The 25,886-nt window shown below is 39.8% G+C and overlaps 1 protein-coding gene across 1 annotated transcript; it reads right to left on the bottom strand.

Annotated features, from left to right (window-relative positions):
* Positions 1-2,820: 2,820 nt before the first annotated feature.
* On the bottom strand, positions 2,821-17,895 carry EQTN (equatorin). The gene is made up of 8 exons (XM_015117579.3): positions 17,774-17,895; positions 14,407-14,532; positions 12,451-12,537; positions 10,531-10,617; positions 9,128-9,172; positions 7,797-7,856; positions 4,345-4,498; positions 2,821-3,110 (listed from the first exon to the last, which is right to left on the bottom strand). The coding sequence occupies exons 2-8, from the start codon at positions 14,516-14,518 to the stop codon at positions 2,888-2,890; spliced, it is 768 nt and encodes a 255-aa protein (XP_014973065.1). The 5' UTR covers positions 14,519-14,532; positions 17,774-17,895; the 3' UTR covers positions 2,821-2,887.
* Positions 17,896-25,886: the final 7,991 nt, after the last annotated feature.

Genomic DNA, 25,886 nt, shown 5'->3' with positions numbered 1-25,886 from the left:
AAAACAGATAACCTCTCCCCAACCAGCACTGGTTGTGAGACCCTCTTCTCACTTTTAGAGCAGGAGGGGGCGGAAAAGAGACCACACACACCAGTACCTCCTGGCATTCATGTGCCCACTCCCCTTCCAGCCCCCTCAAAATACCTTCACTGCACTTTACAAGGCAAACTATGCCAACTGTCTGAGGATGAGTAGCCCATTTAAAAATAGTTAACATATCCCTTTTGGTCATTTTATATATTGTAGGCAGAGTAATGCTATACTTAACTTTCTACAATGCTTTACTTTAGTACCACAGACAAGTACCACTACTATTAGCACTACTACTACTACTTTTTACATGATTGAAAAGTGGCTCTTCCAGCTCTTTCCAATCAGGAAAATTCTTGGCACCTCCTAAGGAGGGGTGGAGAGAAAACGTGGGAATAGTTGGTTATCAACCTCTCTCCAAGCCCACCTGATACTATTCTCGCGTCCCTTTCTCACCTGTGGATTCAACACAACTCCTTTCCACCTGGAGCACCTCCAGGCAACCGCAACCACCTCCCTCACTTTTCTACCATTCTGCAGATGCCTGAACTGGCAGTACAAATGCTGGCACCGATCCTTGGAGCTGTCAAAAGGGCACAGAAAATGGCAAAAGTAACAGGCAGAGGGCAGCGTGGGCTGCTGCTCCAGGCCACCGCCACTGGCTCAGAAACTGTAAGCACTGTTGGTATAGATCAGGCAAAGGTGAGCGCCTGTCCTGCTGCCTGTTCCCGCAAGGATGGCGTCTTATATAGCCCATCACTACTCAAAGGCGGAGCTCCGTAGCTTTCCCAACCAATGGCGAGCGAGACTGGGCTGGAGTCTGGGGCGAAACTTCGGAGTGAAGGACTCTGACAATGGATAGTAGGGGAAGTGGCAGGTGAGAGTAAAATGTGTGTTTATTCTCGCGGGGAAGAAGGATTATAGATACCCAAGCTAAAGGAAAGGAAAACAGTTTCCCAAGAGCCAAAAGAACACCCGAGTTAAGGAACCTTATGTGTCTTGGGTACTGGACCTGTGTTGCTCCTAAAGACTTTTGTTGCTAGTCTGACTATTCACCTTCATGGATCATGGAGAGAACCTCAGACTGGAAGCACAGCACAGCAGGTGCTCTTAGGCAATTTATCTGACTTACCCGAACTTCTGTTTTTTTATCTGTAAAATAAACTCACCTTTCATAAGATAGTAGGATTTAATGTGATACAGTGTTCTAAAGCGCCTATTATAAAGTAGGCGCTTTAGAACATTGTAAATGAAAATGAAACAAAGTAAATGAAAGCTGTTGGTATGGTAAGAATTGAAGAGGGTGATGAAACATGCCCTAAGTTCTTCTCCCGTATTCATACATATCCCGAAAAGACATGATGCATGTCCCTAAACCCCTCCACTTCAAACTAATGTCTTTTTTTTTTCTTTCTGAGATGTAGTTTGGCTCTCTCACCCAGGCTGCAGTACAGTGGCGCGATCTCAGCTCACTGCAACCTCCGCCTCCTGGGTTCAAGCAATTCTTTTACGTCAGCCTCCTGAGTAGCTAGGGTTAGAGGCATGTGCCACTACACTCGGCTAATTTTTCTATTTTTAGTAGAGACGGGGTTTCACCATGTTAGCCAGGCTGGTCTCAACTTCCTGACCTTGTGATCCGCCCACCTGGGCCTTCCAAAGTGCTGGGATTACAGGCACGAGCCACTGCGCCCAGCCGAAACTAATTTATAAAAAGGAAACATTATCCCTATTTTTTGTCTTTGTAAATTGAAATACTTTTGGTATGGATAGCCACAAAAGTCACTAATAAACTTGAATAAGTCTTTGAAAGGCATTGCTTTTCTTTCAGTGGAACACAGTAATCCTGGACGCCTGGGGGAAGAGAGAAAGAAGGGCACTTCAATGGTAAAGGCTTAGGGTCCATGAGTCCCCATCTAGGAAATTACCTGCTGGAATTCCCCTCTTCATCTCTCTTCTTCTGGAACACCGTGTTGTCTCAAACAATTATGGATACTTTAGAAATAGAAAAATATGGCCAGGCGCGGTGGCTTACTCCTGTAATCCCAGCACTTCAGGAGGCCAAGGCGGGCAGATCATGAGGTCAAGAGATCGAGACCATCCTGGCCAACATGATGAAGCCCTATCTCTACTAAAAATACAAAAAGTAGCCAGGCGTGGTGACGTGTGCCTGTAATCCCAGTTGCTCGGGAGGCTGAGGCAGGAGAATTGCTTGAGCCCAGGAGGCAGAGGTTGCAGAGAGCCAAGATCGCGCCACTGCACTCCAGCCTGGAGACAGAACGAGACTCTGTCTCAAAAGAAAAGAAAAAAGAAATGGAAAAATATCTTTTCTTTCTTACTCTTTGCCATGTGAGAGCAGCCCCTGATGACTTTTAAACAATTCAAGAAGGCTAGGAGTTCCTACCACTAATTTAGTTTCATCTCTTGATGGCACAACTGTTTTGTCAATAAAACATGAACAGGTGTGTTCTTTTTGCTTCACTGGTGGTGAGGGGGCGCACAGGTAGTGGTAAGTTCCCTGATGTTCTCAAAATACCCCTGGGGAAGGTAAGTATCTAAATGTCCTTGTTTTAAAATGAACCAGCCTAGAGAAAATATCTTTCAAAGTCACTCTCCAGGAATGCTTTTACTTGATGAGTTTCTCACACCTTAAATTATTTTCTTGTGCATTTTCCATTAAATTTTATAACTGAGAGATAATTTTTATTGAGTCTGTCCTCCTTTTAAGACACCAGAATGTCTCAGCAGAGCTTCAAACTCATGACATTAACAGAAGACATAAAGAAAGTTCTCTTGATGACAAAAGAATTAAAGTTATTTATTCATCAGTATGATTTCTTCACCAGGTTCCACCTCTTACTCAGTGCATCTCATCATCTGAGCCTGTGGAAATATCCATCATCATCTTAGATTCTGATGTTCTTGTGCCTGATCTTCTCATATCTGAAGAAGTGGTGCCCAATAATGTGCTGCTCTCTCCACTCTTGGAAAAGGATGTATCTGATACACCTTCTGATGGATGAAAGTAAGACATCGTGGCCAGCTCTGGGTTGACAGAGTATTGACTCTCACAACTTTTATAACTGAGGAAGAAAAGAACATATATCAAGAATTGTTTTTAATTGTGTACATTTGTAACTTAGCTTAGACAAGCATTCAGAAATTAAAATATACGAATTTTGCCCAGTGTATTAGTTACTTAGTAACATTATATAAATGATATATAGTTTCTCCTTTTCTTTTTCTTTTCTTTCTTTCTTTTTTTTTTTTTTTTTTTGAGACACAGTCTTGCTGTCACCAGGCTGGAGTGCAGTGGTGCAATCTTGGCTCACTGCAACCTCCGCCTCCCAGGTTCACATGATTCTCCTGCCTCAGCCTTCCGAGTAGCGGGGACTACAGGCACATGCCACCATGCCCAGCTACTTTTTGTATTTTTAGTAGAGACGGGGTTTCACCATGTTGTCCAGGATGGTCTTGATCTCTTCACCTCGTGATCTGCCCGCCTCGGCCTCCCAAAGTGCTGGGATTATAGGCGGGAGCCACCGCGGCCAGCCTAGTTTTTCTTTCATTGTAATTTGATTATATTTAACACTTTGAAGCATGTTTCAAATCTCTAGAATTTATAAACCAATTTACTAAAATAGTTAAAGTTGCCTTAATGAAAGTTTAATAAGAAACATGTACAATGAAATTGAATGAAGGGGAATAAATACCTAGGATCACAGTTTTAATGAGCCAGAGAAATACACCATTCATCAAAAACACCACAATGAAAAGAATGGAATTAATGATCATTATGAACATTAAGCAATTGTTAGGATTTTTGAAGGTAATCTGTTACACTGCCTGAAAAATGTTAAATAATTCCCTTAATCAGGCTTGAGTTGAATTTAATATTTTGATAAGAAAGAGCCAATGGACAGGTCTCACAGTGTAAAGGTGATAGAGACTGGCTGTTTTTTGAAAGTCTCAAGGCTTGCTTGAATAAAAAACATTAGATGCTAAGCAGATGTGCTATTTAGAACAGAATATATTTGTTCCAGGGCTATATAAAAAAGAGCATATCTAGATTCTCTTTATCCTTTCCAATTGACTAAGGTTATTTCTATCTCTGGATGACTATTGGGAAAAAGTTCAAGTAGGATATTCCCTTAAAGACAGCCCAATGCTCCATCTGAATACAGTAAATGGAATCAATTTGAATGCCATGTGGATAAATTCAGAGGTCACATATTCCTAAGAATCTACTAAAGAGAGGAGGGAGAGAATGCGATGTCATGCATTTGTTGTAAAGACTGCAGAGGTCTGTAGACTTACGTCAGATGCCTCAGTTTGTACAGTGTAGCACTACAGAATGCCAGGAGGACCACAAAGAGGAGGAGGGTCATCAACGAGATTCCCAGCATTAGTTTGATCTTCAGATCCTCTAGATCTGGCTGATTTTCTCCCTGTGTAGCATTCACATCAGACTCTGAAAAGAAAGAAAATACAGTGGAAAATAGGGTGATCAGTGTGTTTTCCTGAAGGAGTAAAGATTGCAAAGCAAATACAGAGAAGCAAGCCCTCCACCATCCAGAGTACTAACTGGCAGGCCTCCCATCCCACAGGCAATGCGAAGGAGAAAGCTACTCTCTAACGCCAAACACTCTTAACTTTCCTCTTTAACCTTCACAGCAATCCTGAAGGAGCTGTCCTTAGCTCCGTTTTACAGTATCATGGAAGTTTCTGTATTTGCCCATTGCACATAGTAAGTGGCAAAATCTGGTTTCAAACCCAGATTACCAGATGTCAAAATGTATAGCAGACTTTATCTGATTTAATCTACCATGTCTGAAGAGATTATTTTCCAAAACGATTGACTTACACCGAAGGGACCAATCTTTCAGGAGGTAAAGGTACATGCTCTAGTGTTGGATCATGCACTGATTTTTCTTTTAAGCTAAAAGGGTGGGGTATAGTGAATGCTTCTTCCCTGAGGCTTAAGAGATAGTTTTGCCATTTTATTACTGAAAAGACTAAATCTAGTGTACTTCACATTACAAAAATAAATAGAATCAATTCATTTAACTTTCTAAAATAAGTTAAATATAATATTATGTCTGGATCCAGAGATATCAAGAATCTTTTTTTTAACTAAATCTATTAATGAAATGATAGCTTTACTGCCAAATTTTATATTTGCCTGAATATATATCTCACTTAATAAACATTTAATGATGACAATATGTCGTTATTTCTCCCCTTTCCCCTAGCTAACCCCCAGCATCTGCCAACTCAAAAGTTCCAAGGGTTTTCACTATTTTCTAGGTAACGATATTTAGGTCATAAGCAATGACAAGCTTCCATGTCTATATTCTCTGATTTTTAAAAATTACAATTGTCAATGTGTGACCTTAGACCATGAAAATGTATACAGTTGTCAATGACTCTTTTAATGCTTTGAGGTCTATTATTTCGGGAATAATCAGACAAATTATGTTAAAACGGGCTGTGCTCCTGAATTGCTTTTCTGTCTCCTGAAAGGATTTTTAATAAAGATGTGTGCTCATAGTATATCTTCTTTATCTAGGTGATGGTCAGAACTAGAGAAGGGTTTGGAACTCATAATCTCTGGAAGTTACAGAAAAGCTAGTTATAAGCGTGGGCAGCTTTTCTCTCTAAGCCTCAGTTTTCTTAACTGTAAAATGAAGATAATACCAACTTCATGGAGTTGCTGTGAGGACTAACATAATAATGTGCCCACAACACCTAACATGTAGTATGTGCTCAATAAACAATAAAATCAATCAAGCTCTATTAAATAGAAGAAATGGCAAAGTATTTATAAAATGAGCCAGCATTTGTCATTCCTGTTTATAACTTTTCTAAACAAAGAAGAATCACTCAATTTTCTTTTCTTTTTTTCTTTCTTTTTTCTTTTTCTGAGATGGAGTCTTGCTCTGTCGCCCAGGCTGGAGTGCAGTGGTGCAATCTTAGCTCACTGCAACCTCTGCCTCCCAGGTTCAAGCTATTTTCTTGCCTCAGCCTCCTGAGTAGCTGGAATTACAGGCAACCGCCACCATGCCTGGCTAATTTTTTTGTATTTTTAATAGAAACGGGGTTTCACCATGTTGTCAGGCTTGTCTCGAACGCCTGACTTCAGGTGATCCGCCTGCCTCAGCCTCCCAAAGTGCTGGGATTACAGCATCTAGTCAAGTCACTCAATTTTCTTGAAGTACCACAAGGCAAATGGCCACAACTATCAATCCAGCGCACAAATGAGGTGACAGGTCTTAGATATGTCATCATCCTATTTTTCAACCAATTATTTGTAGGAGAGAGGTTTTCTGGGGGAAATTAATGTGTTTTTTTCATGAAGTTTTCCATTCAAATCAGGAGTTTATTTTACTTCTATTAATATAATTAAGCCATTAATGAAAACCGTATCCAGCAGCAGGGGCTCACATTCATTGCTGGTGAGAATTCCAAAAATACTTTGGAAGATAGTCTGGTAGTTTCTTACAAAAATAACCACTCTCATCTTCCCACCTTGCCCTTCCAAAGTGGTAGGATTATAGGCAAGCCACTGCACCTGAACATAGTCTTACTATATGATCCATAAATCATATTCATAGGTGTTTACCAAAATGAGTCGAAAACATATGTCCACATAAAACCCCGCACACAAGTGTTTACAGCAGCTTTTTTCATAATTGCCGAAAATTGGAAGCAACCAAGATGTCCTTCAGTAGATGAATGAAGTAGGGTACATTCATACAATGGAATATCAGTGATAAAAATAAATGAGCTCTCAAGCCACAAGAAAACACAGAGGAATCTTAAATGCATATTGCAAAGTGAAAGAAGCTAGTCTGTAAAGGTTACATACTGTATGACTCCAACTATATGACATTCTAGAAAAGGCAAAACTATAGAGATAGTAAAAAGATCAGTGGTTGTCAGGAGTTCGTGGGGAGAGAGGAACAAAGGGATGAATTGATGGGGGCAGAGGAGATTTTAGGGCAGTGAAACTTTTGTATGATACTGGGATGGTAGACACGTGATATTTTGCATTTGTCAAAACCCAAAGAACTGTATAATACAAAGAGTGAATCCTAATGTAAACTATGGACTTCAATTAATAATGAATCACTATTGGTTCATAAATTGTAACAAATGTACCATATCATGCAAGACGTAGGGGAAACTGAGGAGGGTTGAATATGGAAATTCTGTACTTTCTGCCAAATTTTTCTTTAAACCCAAAACTGCTCTAAAAATAAAGTCTGTTTTTAAAAAAGACTGCATTCTACATATTATTCACTCACCTCCTCCATTTGGTTTCAGGGATAAATGTTACAAAACAGGAAGGTGGTAATGGTCATCTGCAAAGTATAACTAAAAAAGAATGCTTAGGAACTATAACTCTCCTAAACAGTAAATGTCCTCTCTGAGATGTTAGTCACCATGATACCGCCTTTCATACACCAAAAACAGTATCATCATAAAGACACTAAGATGTGTAAGAGTATTTATGTGTCTATTAATTGAAGTACTTTGGTTTGTTTGTTGAGACAGGGTCTCACTCTGTCACCCAGGCTGGAGTACAATGGTATGCCACCATGTCCGGCTAATTTTTGCATTTTTTGTAGAGAAAAGGTTTTTGTCATGTTGCCCAGGCTGGTCTCCAACTCCTGGACTCAAGTGATCCACCTGCCTCAGCCTCCCAAAGTGCTGGGATTATAGGCATTAGCCACTGCACCCAGTCAATTGAAATATTTTGTTCTTACCTGGAATTGGGTGAAATAATTGATCTTTATCATCCATGACCACTGTTGTTCCATTTATAGCTGTTAAAACAATAAATTGGTGTTATGGTAAACAACATTCACTTACTAAAATTATTGATGGTGTATGTATGTGTGTATAATATGTACAGTGTGCTCTCATTATTCATGGCAGTTATGTTCTATAAAGTCCTATAAACACTGTATTAGCAAATACTGAACTGTTCCTCCCAGGGTAAATACAGGGTTAGATTCCTGCAAGTCTGGTCACAGCATTTTCATCAACTGATCAATAAATAACCTTGTTTTATGTGTGTTTCTGTTTAAAGATACTTCACTTAATATATATTGTTGATTCATTAACACTGAACTCATAGAAAACAGCACTATAACACTTGCCTGAACGAAGCTTCTCTAACACATATTAGCTCCATAAGGAACATCACAGCCTTCTTGCACTTAGGAACACCAACCAGCAATTTAACACTACATTTGGGGGCCATTTTAAATAGCAAAATCATAAACAAAAAAGCACAAAATATGCAAAAAATGTGGCACTAAGTGGGGTGCAAAAATGACACTTATTTACAGAACGAGAGCTGAATAAAGAAGGCAGAATATTGCCTTGTTCTATTTCAGCTGGGAATGTGTGTGTCAGACAATTAAAAATTTTCAAAGCTCTGCCAATGTCCATAAATGACTGTGAAGGTTTTGCAACTACTGATTTTGGGGTGACAAAGAAATATTAATGAGTAGGTGATACAGAATGCAAACACAGAATATGGAAAAATGATCAACTGAATATGGTATATATTTCACATATACAATGCATATATTTCTGTGTGATACATGCATTACCTTTATACATGTGTACATCCATATATGCACATGCATTTATACACACATGCATAGAAATACTATGTACATCATGCTATACATGCATGCTTATATATTTATGATACACACTTTTATGCATGCATATATTTTGATATATACTTTGCATTTATACATGCATCTCTGTGAGCTTTTGCATGCACTGCTCCAAACACAAAGATGAATGATATTGAGCAAGAATCTTACTGAAAAATTTTAATCATAAATAAATTGAATAACTAACATTTGTAAGAGAATAAAACTTTTGTAAAGAGTGGGCAATCAGAAAATGTGTGACACTTTATCACCTTTCTAGGTTTGTTTTGAATTTTGCTATTATGAGGGACAACAAAATGTTGACTTATCAACTCATTATTAGAGGTATTTAGACTGATCTTAGCTCTAAGTAAGATTTTAGAAAACCAAAACATTCCCCGAGCTAACTAGCTGTATGACTTTACCTTTAGCTAACATTGTCCAAAATGCAGGCAGGTTTGGGGTTGATCCTGTTAAAACAAAACAGAACACAACAACAACAACAACAAAAAAACACAACAGGATAACAAAATAATTTAGTTTGAGTAACAGTCATTTGTTTGTTAGTCATTTAGCAGTTAAACTTTGAGCTCCTACAGTGTGTCAGACCCTGGGGTTGGCACTAACTTATACACAAGTAAACAAGTCTCAGACATTACAGTCAAGGAACCCACCTTAATTTTGGATGCAGACAAGAATCATTGCTGTTTATGTAGCAGGATAATCAAGGCTTTAGTAGAAATGCACAGGTGGTATGCACAGGGCTTAATTCAACTTGTTAAGGCCAGAAACCCTTCAAAAGGGAGATGATGTTCCCATATAAGCTTAGAGAACTAGCAATTGTTCACCAGGCAAACAAGGTGAGAGCGAGCTCATTCCAGCCGTGAGCAAACGCGCACTCATAAGCAGGCTCAGTAAGCTCTGGGAGCTTCAGGTAAGTCTGGAGTGAAGGGTGTGGATGGGGAATGTAACCAGAGTTGAGAGTGGAACATTTTCACAGTGGCCAGATTGTTTTGGAATTGAATGCTTGGTTAAGGAGTTAAAACTTGACCCCAAACTTAGTAGTAAGTTCCTAGGGACGTTTAAGAAGGGGAATGCCAGGATGATCAGGTTTTCATTTTTAAACATATCAAAAAAGATTTTTTTCAGTAGTGTTAAAAATGCAAACTCAGAATAATTACATTAGAAACATACTTGGATTGCATGAACTGGAGAAAATAGGGTTTCATGTAACGACACAAAAGTATCCATTCTCTTCAATTAGACCACTCATTCAAGACCTTAGAGGAGAGCCATCCTGGGTTGTTATGGCTCCACAAATATTTTATAAGGAACAGTATTCTTGAGAGGGAAGTAAAATGGTCATTTTGATTTTGCAGCCTCCCACTCCCAACCCCCAACCTCAAATAATCTTAGGAAACACTAACAATTGATCCTAACCAGAGATAAGTTTATTCCTCAAGCAGGCAGAATATTTTTCATTATTAGCAAAATGAATTATATTTCAAATACATTCGATATATACTTATATTTATAAATATATGCTAATTTGTGAATACGTATTTAATATAGACACAAATGTGATACAATTTTATTAAAATAAAATTCTATTTCTACAAACGCTCATTTCCCATCCCTTGTCAGGTATACCTGAAGACTGACTCTTAGACATTCACCATTTAAAAGATTTTAGTGACTTTAAAAGGTAGCAGTGTAAATTCTTTAAGCATGCTATGACTTTATGTAATGCTCAGAGTAGTGAAACTTAAATTTTTAAGTCACATAATGATATGCTCCAGGTATGAATACAGTGTAGTAATTTAAATACTTGGAATATTTTTATGAGAGGGTTCGTTAGTAGTTGTTTCTTCTTCACTGGCGGATTTTTCATATGTAGTTGCATTGACAATTTTATCTAGGAAAAGGGAAAAAGAATGATTGGCATGTAAAAATACTGACTAAACATCTGAGATTAGATATTTTTTAAGCTAAAAATGGAACAAAGAAAAGGAGAGAGAAGAACAAAGAAAAAGGAAGAGAAAGACATTAACATTTTCCTGAAATAAATTAAAGGAGAAAGAAGAAGGTATTGAAGAATAAAGTTTTTGTGATCATGGGGTGCCTGAGGTGGGATTAACACGACTATAATTTGTGAAAGAGAGGAAAAGGAACATGTGGCCACAGGCTTTCTTTAGAGGTAAAGAAGATCTCTTGGAGAAGATAATTGGCTCCAGATGGTTCCCTGCACAGGCCGCGAAATGATCTTCTTTGTCCAGAGCAGCATGGCTGCTGTTCAGTGTAACGACGCAAAAAAGGGAGGCTGAATATTAAGTATGCTTGTAAATTGGAAACAGACATTTGGATATAAAGATTTCGGACTACAAATCAAGGGCTTTCAGGTCTAATTTAGTATATATCTCAGTCTGTAATAGGTCCCTCTGGAGGTATGTCACTAAGGGAGTGTTTGGTAACAACTGTGACTAGAGGACCCTTTCTTCAAGTCGATGGCCATTTCAGTTAACTGTTTAATACAGGAGTCAATAAAGTTCCATACGGAGTGCAGGGCACCCATTATAGGAGGACTTCTACAGAGGGGCAGAAAAAATTCACACTGAGCCAGCCCACAAACCCATCACAGGTGTCTTGCTGACAAGGAAGGTTGGGAGAGGGAATCAGTTACTGGAGTTGATAGTGATTCAAGCAGCACTCGAAAAACTAGTAAGTCATCCTTAAATTCTGCTTTGCAACCCTTATCCTCTGGAGAAAAGCATCTAGATTGCCTCAGTTTACCCCCCTTGCCTTCAGAGTTTTAGGGACTATACTTAAGCAAGCAACCGTTAGTCAAAGGTATCCTCAGATCTCCATCTTCCTGAGAGCTTGCTCCCCTAGAACATCCCCACCATGCCAGCAGGTCTCCTTCTGTCACAGCCCCATTTAAAATGGCAGGAATGTCTTATTCCCATCCCACTTTCCCTGACAATCCTCTGGGAGCCTGAATTGTGGAAATAAAAGTGAGAGTTTTGCAGTCTCTTCCTTGGGTCCTGCGGTCTGTACTCAGTAACTCATATCCTAAGGGAATTTGAGGTACCTGGTCCACTTAAGAGCTGCCTCTCCATGTCTTGTCCCAGACAACTCAAGATATTGTTTGTTGTGCATAAGCAAGATTCCCATGAGTGATTTACTGAGTTAATATACACCCTTGAAATGTCACTGTCTCATTTAAATCCCAAGGTTTGAAATTGCTCAAAATATTTCATTATTATCAAGTAGCTTTGTTAATAATTAGGCATTCCTGAGTTCACATTTCTCAATATTGACACTGCCGTAGCTAGAAACATTCTCTCTTCCCCATTTAAAGCTGAAGATAAAACCCAGAAAGGAGGCGTAAAAATGTGGGTTTAAGAAAGATGTAAATTTTCCTAGAATCAAAAATTTAGTTATTATTTAATTTTTCTTTCCACATAAACCAAATGTATGAGGTTTAGAAATGCAAGAACCTCCCCGGATTCTGAAATGATCAGTGTAATGGAGGTGGAGCCTCAAGCGTATTTGTGTGGGAGGAAGTGTGAGAAAAGCAGAGAGGATGGCCAAGAGCTAAGCTGGATCCTAGTCATAGAATCAACTTTAGAGGGAAAATGTCAGTCTTATTTAGGAATGAAGACTTTTTTTTCTCCCCAGCAGTCTCTATTGCTGTTTTGAAATCTCTTTAATGGCTTTTACATGTGCAATGGTGCCTTTCACTACTTACAGTTTTTTAGAGAAAAATTCAGGTCAGTTGTGGCTCTCACAGTTATTTCAGACTCAGTGCCATTTGGATTTTGTGTTGTTAACACATCTAAAAACAAAAGCAAAAGTCTTCAGCAACTAGCTAAGTCACTTTTTTCCCTTACCTTTTTCTTCCTCTGAGTTTTTTTTCTTAAAACATATGCACTAATAAAAAAATAAAAAAATTACAGTCATTTTTTTTCATCTATAAAATAAGAAAGAGGGGCAAGGGTCAAATCTAAAACTAATTGAAAAAAGCCAAACTAGTATCTTTATGTCAAATGACCCCTTCCAAGAAGCAATTATTGGCGAAATTCGTCGAAAAAAAAAAAGTAAGCCCATAACAGGTGCTGAAGTAGATTTGTAGATGTGCAATGTTATCAATGTTAGTATTGACATTATCAAAAAACCAAGTAAGAAGCATTTACCTGCCCTTGAACCTTCTGTTAGACTATGGAATGAACACTTCAGCTTAAAAGCGTATTGTTTGATAACAATTAAGCTCCCTCACATATACTCAAATCTACACATACACATAAAGAATGCTGCTCTTAAGACTCATCAGTGGAGTTGGATGCAATTCAAAACTGATGTACATATTCCCCCAACCAAAGGATCAAAGCGAATTGGATCAAGACAACAGACTGAACATGCACATGTGTCTCCTTTCTCCAAAATTTCATAAGGTGACACAAAATTCTATACACACACGAATGTATGTGCGTGTATTTAATATGTACATATGTATTCATTTCTCTCTTTGTGAGAACAGAGAAATTCACCCAAGTGTGTATATGAGAAGAATGTACATGGGAAAAACTGCACATAGACTAAATGTTCTCTAACAAGATAACAGATAAATTATGGACAACACACATAAAAATGGTGCCACTAATATTTCATCATTTTTGAGCAATTCCTGAGACAGAGCCATGGAAAAAATAAAAGGAAGTCACAACCCAACACTCATGCCATGAGTTACGAAAGTATAAAAGTTGAAACACTGGTATTTTTCTAGGAACAGACAGTTTAAAAAAATAAGTATAACAATTGGCCTAATTTCCTGTTAGAGTTTTGATTATATTAAACGTTTCACATTAGTAGGGAATTGGTGTTAGACACTTGGCTATCATCCTTGAAAAATATAATGCTTTATCCCTACTTTATGCCATACACAAAAATAATTGAAGCTCAAGTTAAAAACATAAAACTACTTTTAAAAATCAAGAAAACAATATTTTGGACTGGATAAGACCTGTTAAGGCAAGACGCAAAATGCAGAGATTATAAAGAAATGAATAAACAGAATTGATATTATAAAACTTGAAATCTTCTCAGTAATTAAAGATACTTAAACAGGCTTGGCCAGGTGTAGTGGCTCGCACCTATAATCCTAGCACTTTGGGAGGGTGAGGCAGGTGGATCGCTTGAACCCAGGAGTTTGAGATCAGCCTGGGCAATATGATGAAACACCGTTTCTACATAAAAATACAAAAATTAGTCTGGTGTGATGGCATGTGCCTGTAGTCCCAGCTACTCGGGAGGACTGCTTGAACTCTGGGAGGTCAAGGCTGCAGAGAGCCATGGTCGTGCCACTGCACTCCAGCCTGGGTGACAGAGCAAGACCCTGTTTCAAAAAATGAGTAAGATGCAATAAAATAAAATAAGGCTTACAGATAAGCAACATCCTGGCAGAAAATATTTATTATTTTTACCATAAAAAGGATTAATATATTCTACATAAAAAGAGCCCTTGAAAAGAAATGAAAATTCAACGTAATGGAAAAATGGGCAAGGGTATGAACAGGCAAGTCACAGAAGTAGAAAAAAAATACCTAACAAATGCAGGGGGAAGTGATGGAATTTTAAAAAGGCGACTTAAGTCAAACCAGAATAATCAACTTTTGCATATACATTTCTATTCACTTTAAAGACTTACATTGCTTTATATCTTTATAATAATTGCCATTTTTCTCATTAGCAGGGGCATAATTGTGAGGATGATCTTCATGCTTTTCTTCCTGTTTATTAACATCTTCATTTAAAGGCATCACATTAGGCAATGCTAAAAAAAAAAGTATTACACACCATAGATCACAAATATGTTGATTTCTTTTACTGCTTTCTTTTTCTAACTGCATTTTTTTCACAAAGGATTAGAGGCAGAGATTTAAAATCTAAAGCATACCATATCTCCAACAAGAAAGTTTATATCATCCTGTAGAAAATTGTCACGTACCAATTTTTCATAATTATGAGTCATCCTTCTTACCTACTATTTTTATAAAAGTTTTAAATACTCTCTCACCTTCAATAGTAGGCTTCAAAGTGCCACCTTTCAAGGAAAAAACTCCAGGTATAAAAATAAACAATATAAAATTCATTGGGAAATTGAAGTGATTTATCCAGTAACCTACTGCGTCTTTCCAGAGCCTCCTTTCTGTGGCCCAGCAGGTCCTGTGTCTAACTAGGACATTATGACGTCACTGTCAGAGGGGCATCAGAATGCCGGTGGGGGTGGGGTTCCCAACAGCTTTGTGACTCAGTCTGAAGACTGCTTTATCTCAGGTACTATAATGGTTTTTAGTTTTTTTAAAATAAACCATTACAAGATTTTCTTTGAAAGTTAATAAATGTGTTTTCATAAAAGAATGTTAATTACTCAGTTCTGGATTTTAAAGAACCATTTGTAGAGCACTTGATTCTGTGGCTAATCAGGGTGCCACTTGTAACGCGCGCACGGACCTAGGGGACTGAACACAGTGGGGCAAATGCAGGAATAAAAGACAAAGACAAAAGAGTATATTTGGAAGCACCCTGCCTCTAGTGGACCAGGGCCCTGAGCTTTACACAGCCCTCCGTATTTATTAGGCAAAAGAGATAGTGAGAAGGAGGGTGGAAGAAGGGGTCAGCTGCTCGGTCCAAAGTAGGCTTGTAAGACTGCATTCTCTAGATGTCGCAGTAGATAACCTCGGGCCAGAGAGTAATTGCCTCCAGCAAACCTTCTGTGGGCAGGAGCAGTCGTGAGTTTGCCCATATCCTGCATTCATAAAAAACAGTTTGCTGTTTGATCATATAGTCTGCAGTGGAATTCTGAGTTGGTCATGTCCCACGGGCCTTTGGCTCCCTGCAACCATTAATATTGTTAATAATAAAATGAGAACAGATCTGTTTCTCAAAGCATTGCAATATGATGTGTTTTATTGGATAAATGCAACAAAAATATCTTTTAAAAACTAGTCAGAGGCTGGACGCAGTGGCTCACACCTGTAATCCCAGCACTTTGGGAGCCTTAGGTGGGCAGATCATTTGAGGTCAGGAGTTCAAGACCACCCTGGGCAACATGGTGAAACCTCATCTCTACTAAAAATACAAAAGTTAGCCAGGCATGGTGGCCCACGCACTTGAACATGGGAGGCAGAGGTTGCAGCGAGCTGAGATTGCACCACTGCACTCCAGCCTGGGTGAAGAAGTGAGTCTCTGTCTCCAACAAAACAAAACAAAACAAAACAAAACAGAAAGCAAAACAAACAAAAACAACAACTAGTTGGAAAAACCAAGTTCTGATGCCAAATGCCCGACAAGTCTACAAGTTCCGGTTAATGGATTATCTTAACTATAATTCTTTAGAAAAGTTCTCTAAAACTATCATTTTTAGATTTTAAGACCTATATTATATAAATAATAAGTTTCACAGCCAGTACTATTTAAGACTCATTTATTGGGTTGAACTTGTTTACTTTATATATTTATATATATAATTTTTCCTCATGTCTAAAAGAATTAGATGTGGTGAGGTTTTCATATACCCATATTTTTTTCAAGAGGCAGAGTAGGTCATATAAGTAGTATAGGGAATGAAGTTGAAGACATACACATACTAAGAAACGAGACAATTTTTTTTTTTTTGAGACAAAGTCTCACTCTGTCACCCAGGCTGGGGTGCAGTGGTATAATGTCAACTCACTGCAACCTCCGCTTCCAGGGTTGAAGCAATTCTTGTGCCTCAGCTTCCCGAGTAGCTAGGATTACAGGCGTCCACCAACATGCCCAGCTAATTTTTGTATTTTTAATAGAGATGGGGTTTTACCATGTTGGCCACGGTAGTCTCAAACTCTTGACCTCAGGTGATCTGCCTGCCTCAGCCTCCCAAAGTGCTGGGATCACAGGCGTGAGCCACTGCATCCATAAATAACACAATTTTATAAAATGGCCTAAAACATATTTTCAAAGAATGCTAAGAATGTTAATTGATTGAGTCATCCCAGTCTTCAAGATAATTCATTAAATAGAGATAAATTCCACAAGGTATAAATTAGTTGTCACAGTCCATTAATATAAACCGAAAAACTGTGCCTCAAAAATTAATTTGAGTATTATTTTCCTTAAATCTGAGTAGTAAGTTTACGTAGTACATAAAATACAGTAAGTGATTAGCTACATCATTCAGAAGAATTGCCCTGCTGAGCCCTGCCTGAATTCATGACCCACAAAAGCATGAGATATGTTAAAGTGGGTGTTGCTTTAAGTCACCAAGTTTCAGCATACTTTGCTATGCAGCAATAAATAGCTAGAACACTTTGGAAACTTACATTCAAACAAATCACCTTCTGGCACATCCTTCCATCCTGGCAGCTCTCTACTCTGGATACACCTGACATCCTTGTTCTTCAATCCCTTAGAAATCTCACATTCCCTGACTTCTTCACTCACTCTCCATCCAGCAGCCCCCATCTCTCTTTACTTTTTTTAATATCCAACTCAGATTCGATGAGTATTATTCTAATTAAGAACTCATTATGGCCGGGCGCAGTGGCTCACACCTGTAATCCCAGCACTTTGGGAGGCCAAGGCGGGCAGATCACGAGGTCAGGAGATCGAGACCATCCTGGCTAACACAGTGAAACTTCGTCTCTACTAAAAATACAAAAAAAAAAAAAAAAAAAATTAGCTGGGCACAGTGGTGGGCACCTGTAGTCCCAGCTACTTGGGAGGCTGAGGCAGGAGAATGGCATGAGCCCGGAAGGTGGAGCTTTCAGTAAGCCGAGATGGCGCCACTGCACTCCAACGTGGGCAACAGAGCGAGACCCCGTCTCAAAAAAAAAAAAAAAGCAAAAAAACAAAAAAACAAAAAAACTCATTATGTAGTTCTAGGGACGGAGCAGCTAATTGTTCCTCTAGAGATATTTAGACAGAAACACAGACTGTGGCTTGCACACAAACAATCTCTATTGCTGCCTGTCTTCCTCCTGAGACCACCCAATTGGAGAGAAAAGGAAGGATCCTGAGCCAAAGAAGAGACTTACTGGTTCCGGTTTATCTGTATTCTAAGCAGGTGTGGAGAAGTCTCATTGCCTGAAGAAAAGAGAGTCATTTCTCCTCTACTGGGGGAGCTGCAGGAGTTACCAAGTCACCTCGGGGGCAGCGGCAATGGCACAGGCTGGGCGTGTGTCTCTCCCTGCCCTCCCTCTTACGGGGCTGGCTGACTCATTGCCGGGTCAGGCGACAGGGGCTGGGATGCAGGATCACACCGAGAATGACCAGGCATTTAAGGGTTGGACTACACAAGCAAATCAAGTGCTTCCAGGCACTCAGAATGCCCCAGGGAGAAAACAACAGCAACAACAACAAACAACAAAAATAGTTCCCTGTTCCTTAAACAGCAAATACCTATTTCAAACAACTGTATTACAACCAAATAGCGTCAGCCAGTGTTCTCTCTAAGACACAGAAGCTTTAGGGGAACCTAAAGGACTTTTATTTTAGTTTTACTTTTTCTACTTTTTAGATGTTCAAATGTTTTCTTCTATGGGATAAGGGTGGTAATAGACATTTGCATCTATAAATCACTCTTTGTTAATTTTAAACTTTCTAGCCCACAGAATTAAAAAATCTAGAAGCCCATGAAAGGAAGGACTGTTGGTCATTTTCTTTTTTCTTTTCTTTTTTGAAACAGAGACTCACTCTGTCACCCAAGCTAAAGTGCAGTGGCGTGATCTTGGCTCATTGCAACCTCTGCCTCCCCGGTTCAAGCAATTTTCCTGCCTTAGCCTCCCCAGTAGCTGGGATTACAGATGCCCACCACCATGCACAGCTAATTTTTTTATTTTTACAATGGTGTTTCACCACGTTAGCCAGCTGAACTCGAATTCCTAACCTGAGGTGATCCGCCTGCCTCAGCCTCCCGAAGTGCTGGGGTAACAGGAGTGAATCACCATGCCTGGCCCTGTTGGTCATTTTCCATAACCTATGGAAAGCCTGACTTGGGTCTCTGTGGAGGGAGGAGTTTAGGTTATTCAGGTGGGGATGGGCTGCCATTGAAGGATTCCGAGGAAGCACGGGCAAGGAAAAGTGTCATCACCAGGTCTTGGATTTGGAAAGAGCAGTCTGGTTTCAGTTTGTGAAAACTAGAAGGTGAGAGAAGGAGCCTGGAGATTTGTAGAGTAATGGGCAGGAGGTAAAGGAGAGGCCATGAAAATAAATGCAGAGATCATGAAAATGCAGAAAGGGAGACTGTTTGGCTTTGGTGCTAATTTTCTAAAAATAATTTGGACAAATCTTTCTTCTCAAATGCTGGGGCTAATCAGCTATTTTGTCTTTCCAGAATCTCATTAAAAGAGGGAGTCTGCCTTTCAGGACAATCTTTCTATGAAAGGTAGAGACAAAAAAAAAAAAGGGGGGTGCAATTTATTTTATACTTTTTCTAAATAAAAGGCTTTTTCTTCTTCTGTCAGCCAGACTCGTCTGTTTTGGCGAGCTTTCCATTGGCAATTGTTGCTTTCTCCAGTCTGTATTCACTGATTGGCTGCATTTGAACTTTTGTAATTATCAGGTGTCTTCTTTGTGTCAATAGATCCCTGCATCTGGTCCTAATGCAAATCACATCTCTGTAATTACCAGACATGATGGGTATAAGAATGGATGCTGGAGATTTGCACATAAATGGGCAAAATTATTCTTTTCCAAACGCTTCTAAACCTAGAGATGAGATCAAGTACAGACATATTATGCCTCTACTCTACCTGGCTCTGCGCCCTTTTCTGGCTCTTCCCTCATCTGCATATACATACGCTTCCTCTCTCAACTTTCCAGTCCCCCAGGCTGGAAGATAAAGTATTATAGGTGACTTTTCTTAATCCCTTGCTTCTTACTCCACAGCTAATCAGGTGGCTTCCCTTCTTTGAGACATGCTTATATCCACTGCTTCCTTTTCATTACTACTTCTATCAGAGTTAGGTCATTATCTTCTCAGGACACGAAGATTATACTATTCTCCTTTCTAGCCCATGTGGTGAAGTTGAGAAGCATGCATTCTAAAGAAAAATAAAATGCAGCTTGATTACAAACATCATTACTTTCTAGTTATACATGACCATGGCATGATAGTTTAACTTCTCTGATCTTCAGTTTCCTTATCTGTAAAATATGAAATGATAACAACTAGCTCTTTAAAAGTCTGTTTACCCCTGGAAAAATACCTGTGATGCTTCCTTGAGTAATGAAGCTTAATTTAAGAGGACATTTTTATGGGCTGGTAATTGAAGTGATGCTGTAAAGTATATATTGGCAGGTGTCTTAGATTGGGCTCCTCTAGAAGCTGATTCCAAAACTAGGATTTGAGAACCAGTGATTGATTAAGGAAGTGCTGCTACAGGAAGTAAGTAAGGCAGTAGAAGAAGCAGGACAGGGAAAGAGGACACCAAGCAGGAGAGCAGTCTTAGGCAAGGTCTCACAAAGGGGAACTTTAACTTGATCCTTCAAGAAAATGTTGGAGGGAAAGTCATGCCCTGGAATTGCCCCAGCCCAAAGTAAGGGAGCTGAGTCTGTCATCCCATGTTGATGTCAGACAGTGGTTAAGGGCTACCCAGAGGAGTTAAATTTCCAGGTTCTTCTGGGTCTTTCTGTGTGCTATGGGAATCCGAGGGCAGTTCTCTAAGAAATAGGTCTATGTGCTAGCTTTGGAAGTTAGACTGATGATAGGCGTACCTAAAAATGACAAAGACAGGTATGGGGAGATGTGGGAAGATGCTGACATTATCCACTACAGCTCACCCCTTGTGTGGCTCAGATTCATCAGATCCACTTGTATCCTGTCACAGATTCTTCAAGATGAATGATGGTTGGTAACAACTTCTGGGGAAAAACTTCTAAGAGGGTTATGGGAGAACTACAATTCTCACTGCCGTGGCAGTCTAGAGGCCATAATGAGCATTTATCATCCGTGTCCCCTACAATTGGTTCTAGAAGGTAACTTCTGATGGTTTAGTCTGCTCCCCTGGGGTCTTAGTTTCTATGACTTAGTCAGGCTGCAGTTGTTGTAATTGCTCATGTATAGTTAACATGGAGTTCTGACCAGACTCCTCTCTGCCCCTCTTATGTAGCAGCAACCCTAGCTCCTCAGGATGGTTGGGGTCAATTACCTCTGCCAGTAGGGTAACTCTTTTTACCTGCTGGTCTATTAGCATGAAGAGCCCTAAATGACCAGGCAGCATCAATAGCTTTAGGGTTAGCGGGATTCTTCCTGTGTTCTGACAGAAATGTCTCCTCCCTGAGAACCAGGGCTTCCATACTCACAAACCATAAAGTTGTGGAACATAGTTTTCCAAGCATCTAGTAACTGTCCCAGCAGTATATTAAGACATTAAATCTTATGTCCTGAGAATGTGCCCCGACAAATCTACTATCTTATCCAGCCCTATATTCTATCTCCCTTGGTTCAGCACCAGCTCAAGATATATTCTCAAGCATGTTCTCCAATTTTTGTTGCTCTTTCTTAGCTGAATGGATCATTCCTTCCATATCAGGACCAGTACTTTCATAATCAGGCCATGCTGAGACTTGACCTGAGTTATTAATCTAGTAGCCAAGGGAAGAGGTGACAGCAAATCTAAAGAAATCAAGTATCATCTCGCAGGGCATAAAGCCACCTCAGTGGAGACTCTGCATAGTCTTCAGGAAAGGGGGAAGGTGCTATCTTTTGGTAAAGGGGCAGTGGATACTTCTACAAGGGGGCAGTTGAACACATCCACCTAGTTATCCTTATTCCACCTTTCATGATCTACTTCTTCCTTATCAGGGCCTTGATTTTGGTATAAGAGACTTGCCAAGGTTGTAGATTCAGCCTTCTCTGAAGTTTTGCTGACAATCTAGTCCTGGGTCTATTCTCTAACTACAACAGATGCAGGTCCCTCTTCATGCTGCCGTGAAGTTTTTGACCTTCAGGTTGGGACTTAAATTGATAACTGGCTGAGCAGAACCTGTCATTTTCCCCTTAATGCATAAGGGACACTCAGCAACTACCAACCGATCCCTGGGTCTTCATACTCACCTTCTCCCCTAAGTCTCTCACAAGCACCAGTGCATCCCTTCTGCCTGCAACTTTTCCAGTTGACCAGGTGAAGTCCTAACAATGGTAATGCCACAGTGTCCTGGAGATTATCTCCATAACTCTGAGGCTCGTGCGCATCATCTCCCAGAGGTCCCTTATAGGACTGTGCTCCTGTTGTCCACAGCAGAGAATGCCCCTTCATTGGCTCCTTCCACTCTCACTTCCCCCTTTACCTCTTGGTGCTTTGAGGGATCATCTCCCAGGAATAACGTCAGTGGATAAAGTCAGTGCCCTGTCTAGATCCCTTTCTACCACTTTGGGGCATCTCCCTGTCTCTTCCAGTCTGACCCATTGTGGAGGCTGAAGCAACTCCATCTTGGAAACTAATCTGCCACGTTGGCTTCTGATTGACCAGCATTCTGGGAAGGCCTCCGAAATTTCTAGTTTATCTATTGTTTCTTGTGTAAGAGCAACTACTTACCCTAAATCCTTCCCTTAGGTCAAATAATTTTGATGTTGTCATACTTCAATTGTCCTACAAATCTGTGCTGTACCAATTCTCTCCCTGTGGTATATAAGCCTTGGGTCTTGGGGGTAATGGTGCAGGGATCCACCATCTTGTCTTGTGGCGGCCCGAGACACAAACATGGGTTCTATAAGTACTTTTAAATGTTTCTTTCTAAGAAACTGTGTTCATCAGCCTCTTTCTTCAGCCTCTCAGCTTCCTAAGACTTTGGGGTAGGCTTTCATAGGCCCGCCCACTGTGAAACACCTATGTACAAGCTGGGCATCTCATTGTGTCCAGGCAAGCCCTCAGGTTCATAGTTGCAGATGTTTCTAGTAAAGAGCCTTCTGTACTCACAAGAATGGAGTGCCAAGGGGATAAAAGTGGGGTATGACAGCGTCTGCTACACTCAAGCCCTTAGCTGCTCAGATACACACACACCCCACATTAAGTTCCCTCTATCCCATCGCTGATTCCTTTTAAAATTTTTACTCAAAATTAAATGCGCATCCAATTTAAGGAGACAATCATTTCAACAGATTTTGCTACCAACAACAGTTGTGTCCCAGGTACCCCTCATTTATACCTTCCAGAAAAACCTTCAGTGCTTCAGCTTATTCTTTGGTTATTAGCATCCAAATCTCTCCTAACATGCCAATATAATAGCTTTGGGCTTTCAGAATTAAGTGATGCCTACTGAATCCCACTGTGAAAGAGGAAGACCTAGCTCGCTTTCACAAGACCCACAGTAAGGCCTTCAAGGACCATCCTCATTCATTATCCTGGACCCCATCCTAAAACACAATTACATCATTATTGCAGCTTGATCAGTGTTCAGAGTTTACTTCAGTGCTGTCAATGACTCTTAAAGGTGTTAGTCAATTACAGTTTCTGAAAAGAGACCTACCATAAGGTAGTTCCTAATGCTGAAGTTGGACCTGAGTCCATGTTTGACATACGTAGCTCTTTATCACATATTCTAGATCCCCTTACTGTTTGCCATCACATCTCCTTGTCTAAGGAGAAGGGCTAAGTATAAAAAAGTACTGAGTAAAAGTGGAGAAAACTCCTTAGTGAAGGGCCCTTAATGAGGAGGCCTACACATGGTGACACCTGCACTAGGACTGTAAGGATTCATTTGTGTATAGTCCCCAGGGGATGAATGAGTTCTTGACTACAACTCCCTCCAGAAAACTTCAACACTCTGGCTATGTGCTAAATTTGGTGTGAGGGTTGAAGCTTGCCAGGCAAAGCCTTGTAATTACCTATGGTGAGACCTGAAAGATCACACACAGGATGTGGGCCTGAAGCTAAACTCAATTAATTCACTTTGCATTCCATGCAAAGTTGATAGCCAGGAGCACTTCTTGAAAATCTGCGCATTGGGATGCCACTCCCTCCCCCATCACTGTCTTCCAAGGTCACAGAGTAGAGCAATAGAGAAGCAGTGGAGCTACAGGGGATTTTTGGCTTGCATATTATTGATCTGCCCCATCTGTGAATGAGGCTTGAATTTTTTTCTCCTTAGTTGTTTGTAGGGAGCCCTGCATAAGATCATAAGTGTAAGCTGAGGGAGAGGCACTGGGGCAACATAACTAGGTGACATGGGTCTGGGCCCTTGCTTGGTTTAACTTACTTATGCCACCCAGATCTGCTTGGTTCCAATCCATAGTGCATATTTCTTTTGTATTATGGATTGTTCCTGGGCCCATTCATTTTCAAGGGTAAACAGCCCATGGATGAATTGTAATTTCCTCCTGAGGGATATGCACAGGACACCAACAGCATCTACTACTACCTGGGACTTAGAGGTGGCAGGTGCTGGTCACTAAAAAAAAGTGTATCCTTGAATATCTGTTTATCCCATGTGAATTACTACAGCTCTTTGGTCTGCAGGAGCAGAATATTAGGATTAACAAAGAAGAAAACCACATCTCCATCCTTTCCTTTGGAGTAAACCCAGGACACTAGCTCCTAGGAGTCTATAAGATTGAAAGGAGTTAATTATGGAAAGTAGTTATCTCAGGGCTCAGCATTCAGTAAATGTCACTTCCCATTAAAAGTGTTGGTGCAGAAAGAAAATACTGCCAATTTCACTTATATGTGGAATCTTAAAAAGTCAAACTCATAGAAGCAGAGAAAAGAATGGTGGTTATCAGAGGTGGTGGGGGACGATGCTGGGGAGATGCTGGTCAAAGGACACAAAATTTCAGCTAGGGAGATGAATAAGTTCAAGAGATCTATTTTACGCCATGTTGTATAGTTAATAATGATATATTACATACTTGAAAATTACTGAGAGATTTTTAAGTGTTCTCACTATGAAAAAGTGCTATGTGAGGCAATATACATGTTAATTAGCTTGATTTTCCATTCTACAATGCATACATATTGTTATCAAACTATCACTTTGTACCCCATAAGTACTACAATTTTATTTGTCAAAAACATTTTCTAAGTTTTAAAAGAAACCAGCTTTACATAAAAAAGAGTGTGTTAGTGAGTGTTTAACTGGCTGTCCAATTAAAAAAAACCAGAAAGATAAAGAAAAGTTTTGATCTGTAGCATTTGCCAATTTTCATGTTGTAAGTATCTCCACCATACCTGATTCTGGGCTACCAGCATAATGTCACTGAATCCGGATTTGGGGAAACATGAGCTGTAACACAACATTATATAACATTTCTATCATACACACATAATAGATGTAAATAAGCTTGAGCATAGATAATTGTAAAATAATTCAGAAATGTCAACTTTTGAGTATTTACTACCTGTATTTAAAAATATGCTTTATTTAATTGTATATTTATATAAGTTAATTTTTAATAATGACTGTGTTTAATACCTGACTTGCAGAATTCTCGCAAATTCATTAACCAGCTCTCAGGAGTACAAGCTCGTTCCAGCATACCATTGCTTCCCAACCTCCTCTAACCTCCCCTGGGGAGACTTTGAGGACTTCCTCAAAGACCTTATCTTCTGTTACAGTCACCAATGCCCGAGGGCAGCTTTCTTATCTCACTTTTGAGAGTGGTGGCCGTTTTCTTGTTGCCCTCGGTACACTGTTTAAAACTAGGACAAGGCCCTGTTCTGGGCTCAGTCCTCTTATCCCTGGACTGCCATTCTGGAGACTTCCCTTTTGTGTATTCTAGAAGCTGTTTCCAACTTTTATTTTCTGTGCTAAGGTAGAATATTGAACCCCAGCTTGTGATTATAATAATGGAAAGCAGTGCAACTACTTCTCCTGTCTCAGAACCCCTTATCTGGAGATGCTTTTTTAATAGTGTAAAGCCCTGAAATCATTCACTGACTCTAAGACAAATAGACTCTGAGAGGCCTCCGATACTCTTCTCCTCTGTGTCTGAAAATCACAGAGAGGTAGCCAGCCTTCTCAATGCATCCTGAGAAAGACTCACGTAATTACAATGGTTAGTATTGGAACTGAACAGTTGGTAAACAGATATCCCTGAAAGCCAAGAATCACTTTTGGGGCCCTTCTATTCATGAGGGTAACATCCATCATTCATGATGTTACTGAGACCTAATAAAGACCTTATGCCCAAATATGTTGCATCAAACTGCA

The sequence above is a fragment of the Macaca mulatta genome, chromosome 15, assembly GCF_049350105.2.
Source record: "Macaca mulatta isolate MMU2019108-1 chromosome 15, T2T-MMU8v2.0, whole genome shotgun sequence".
In the NCBI taxonomy this organism is placed as follows: Eukaryota; Metazoa; Chordata; class Mammalia; order Primates; family Cercopithecidae; genus Macaca; species Macaca mulatta.
This window is presented reverse-complemented; position numbering and strand designations above follow the sequence as displayed.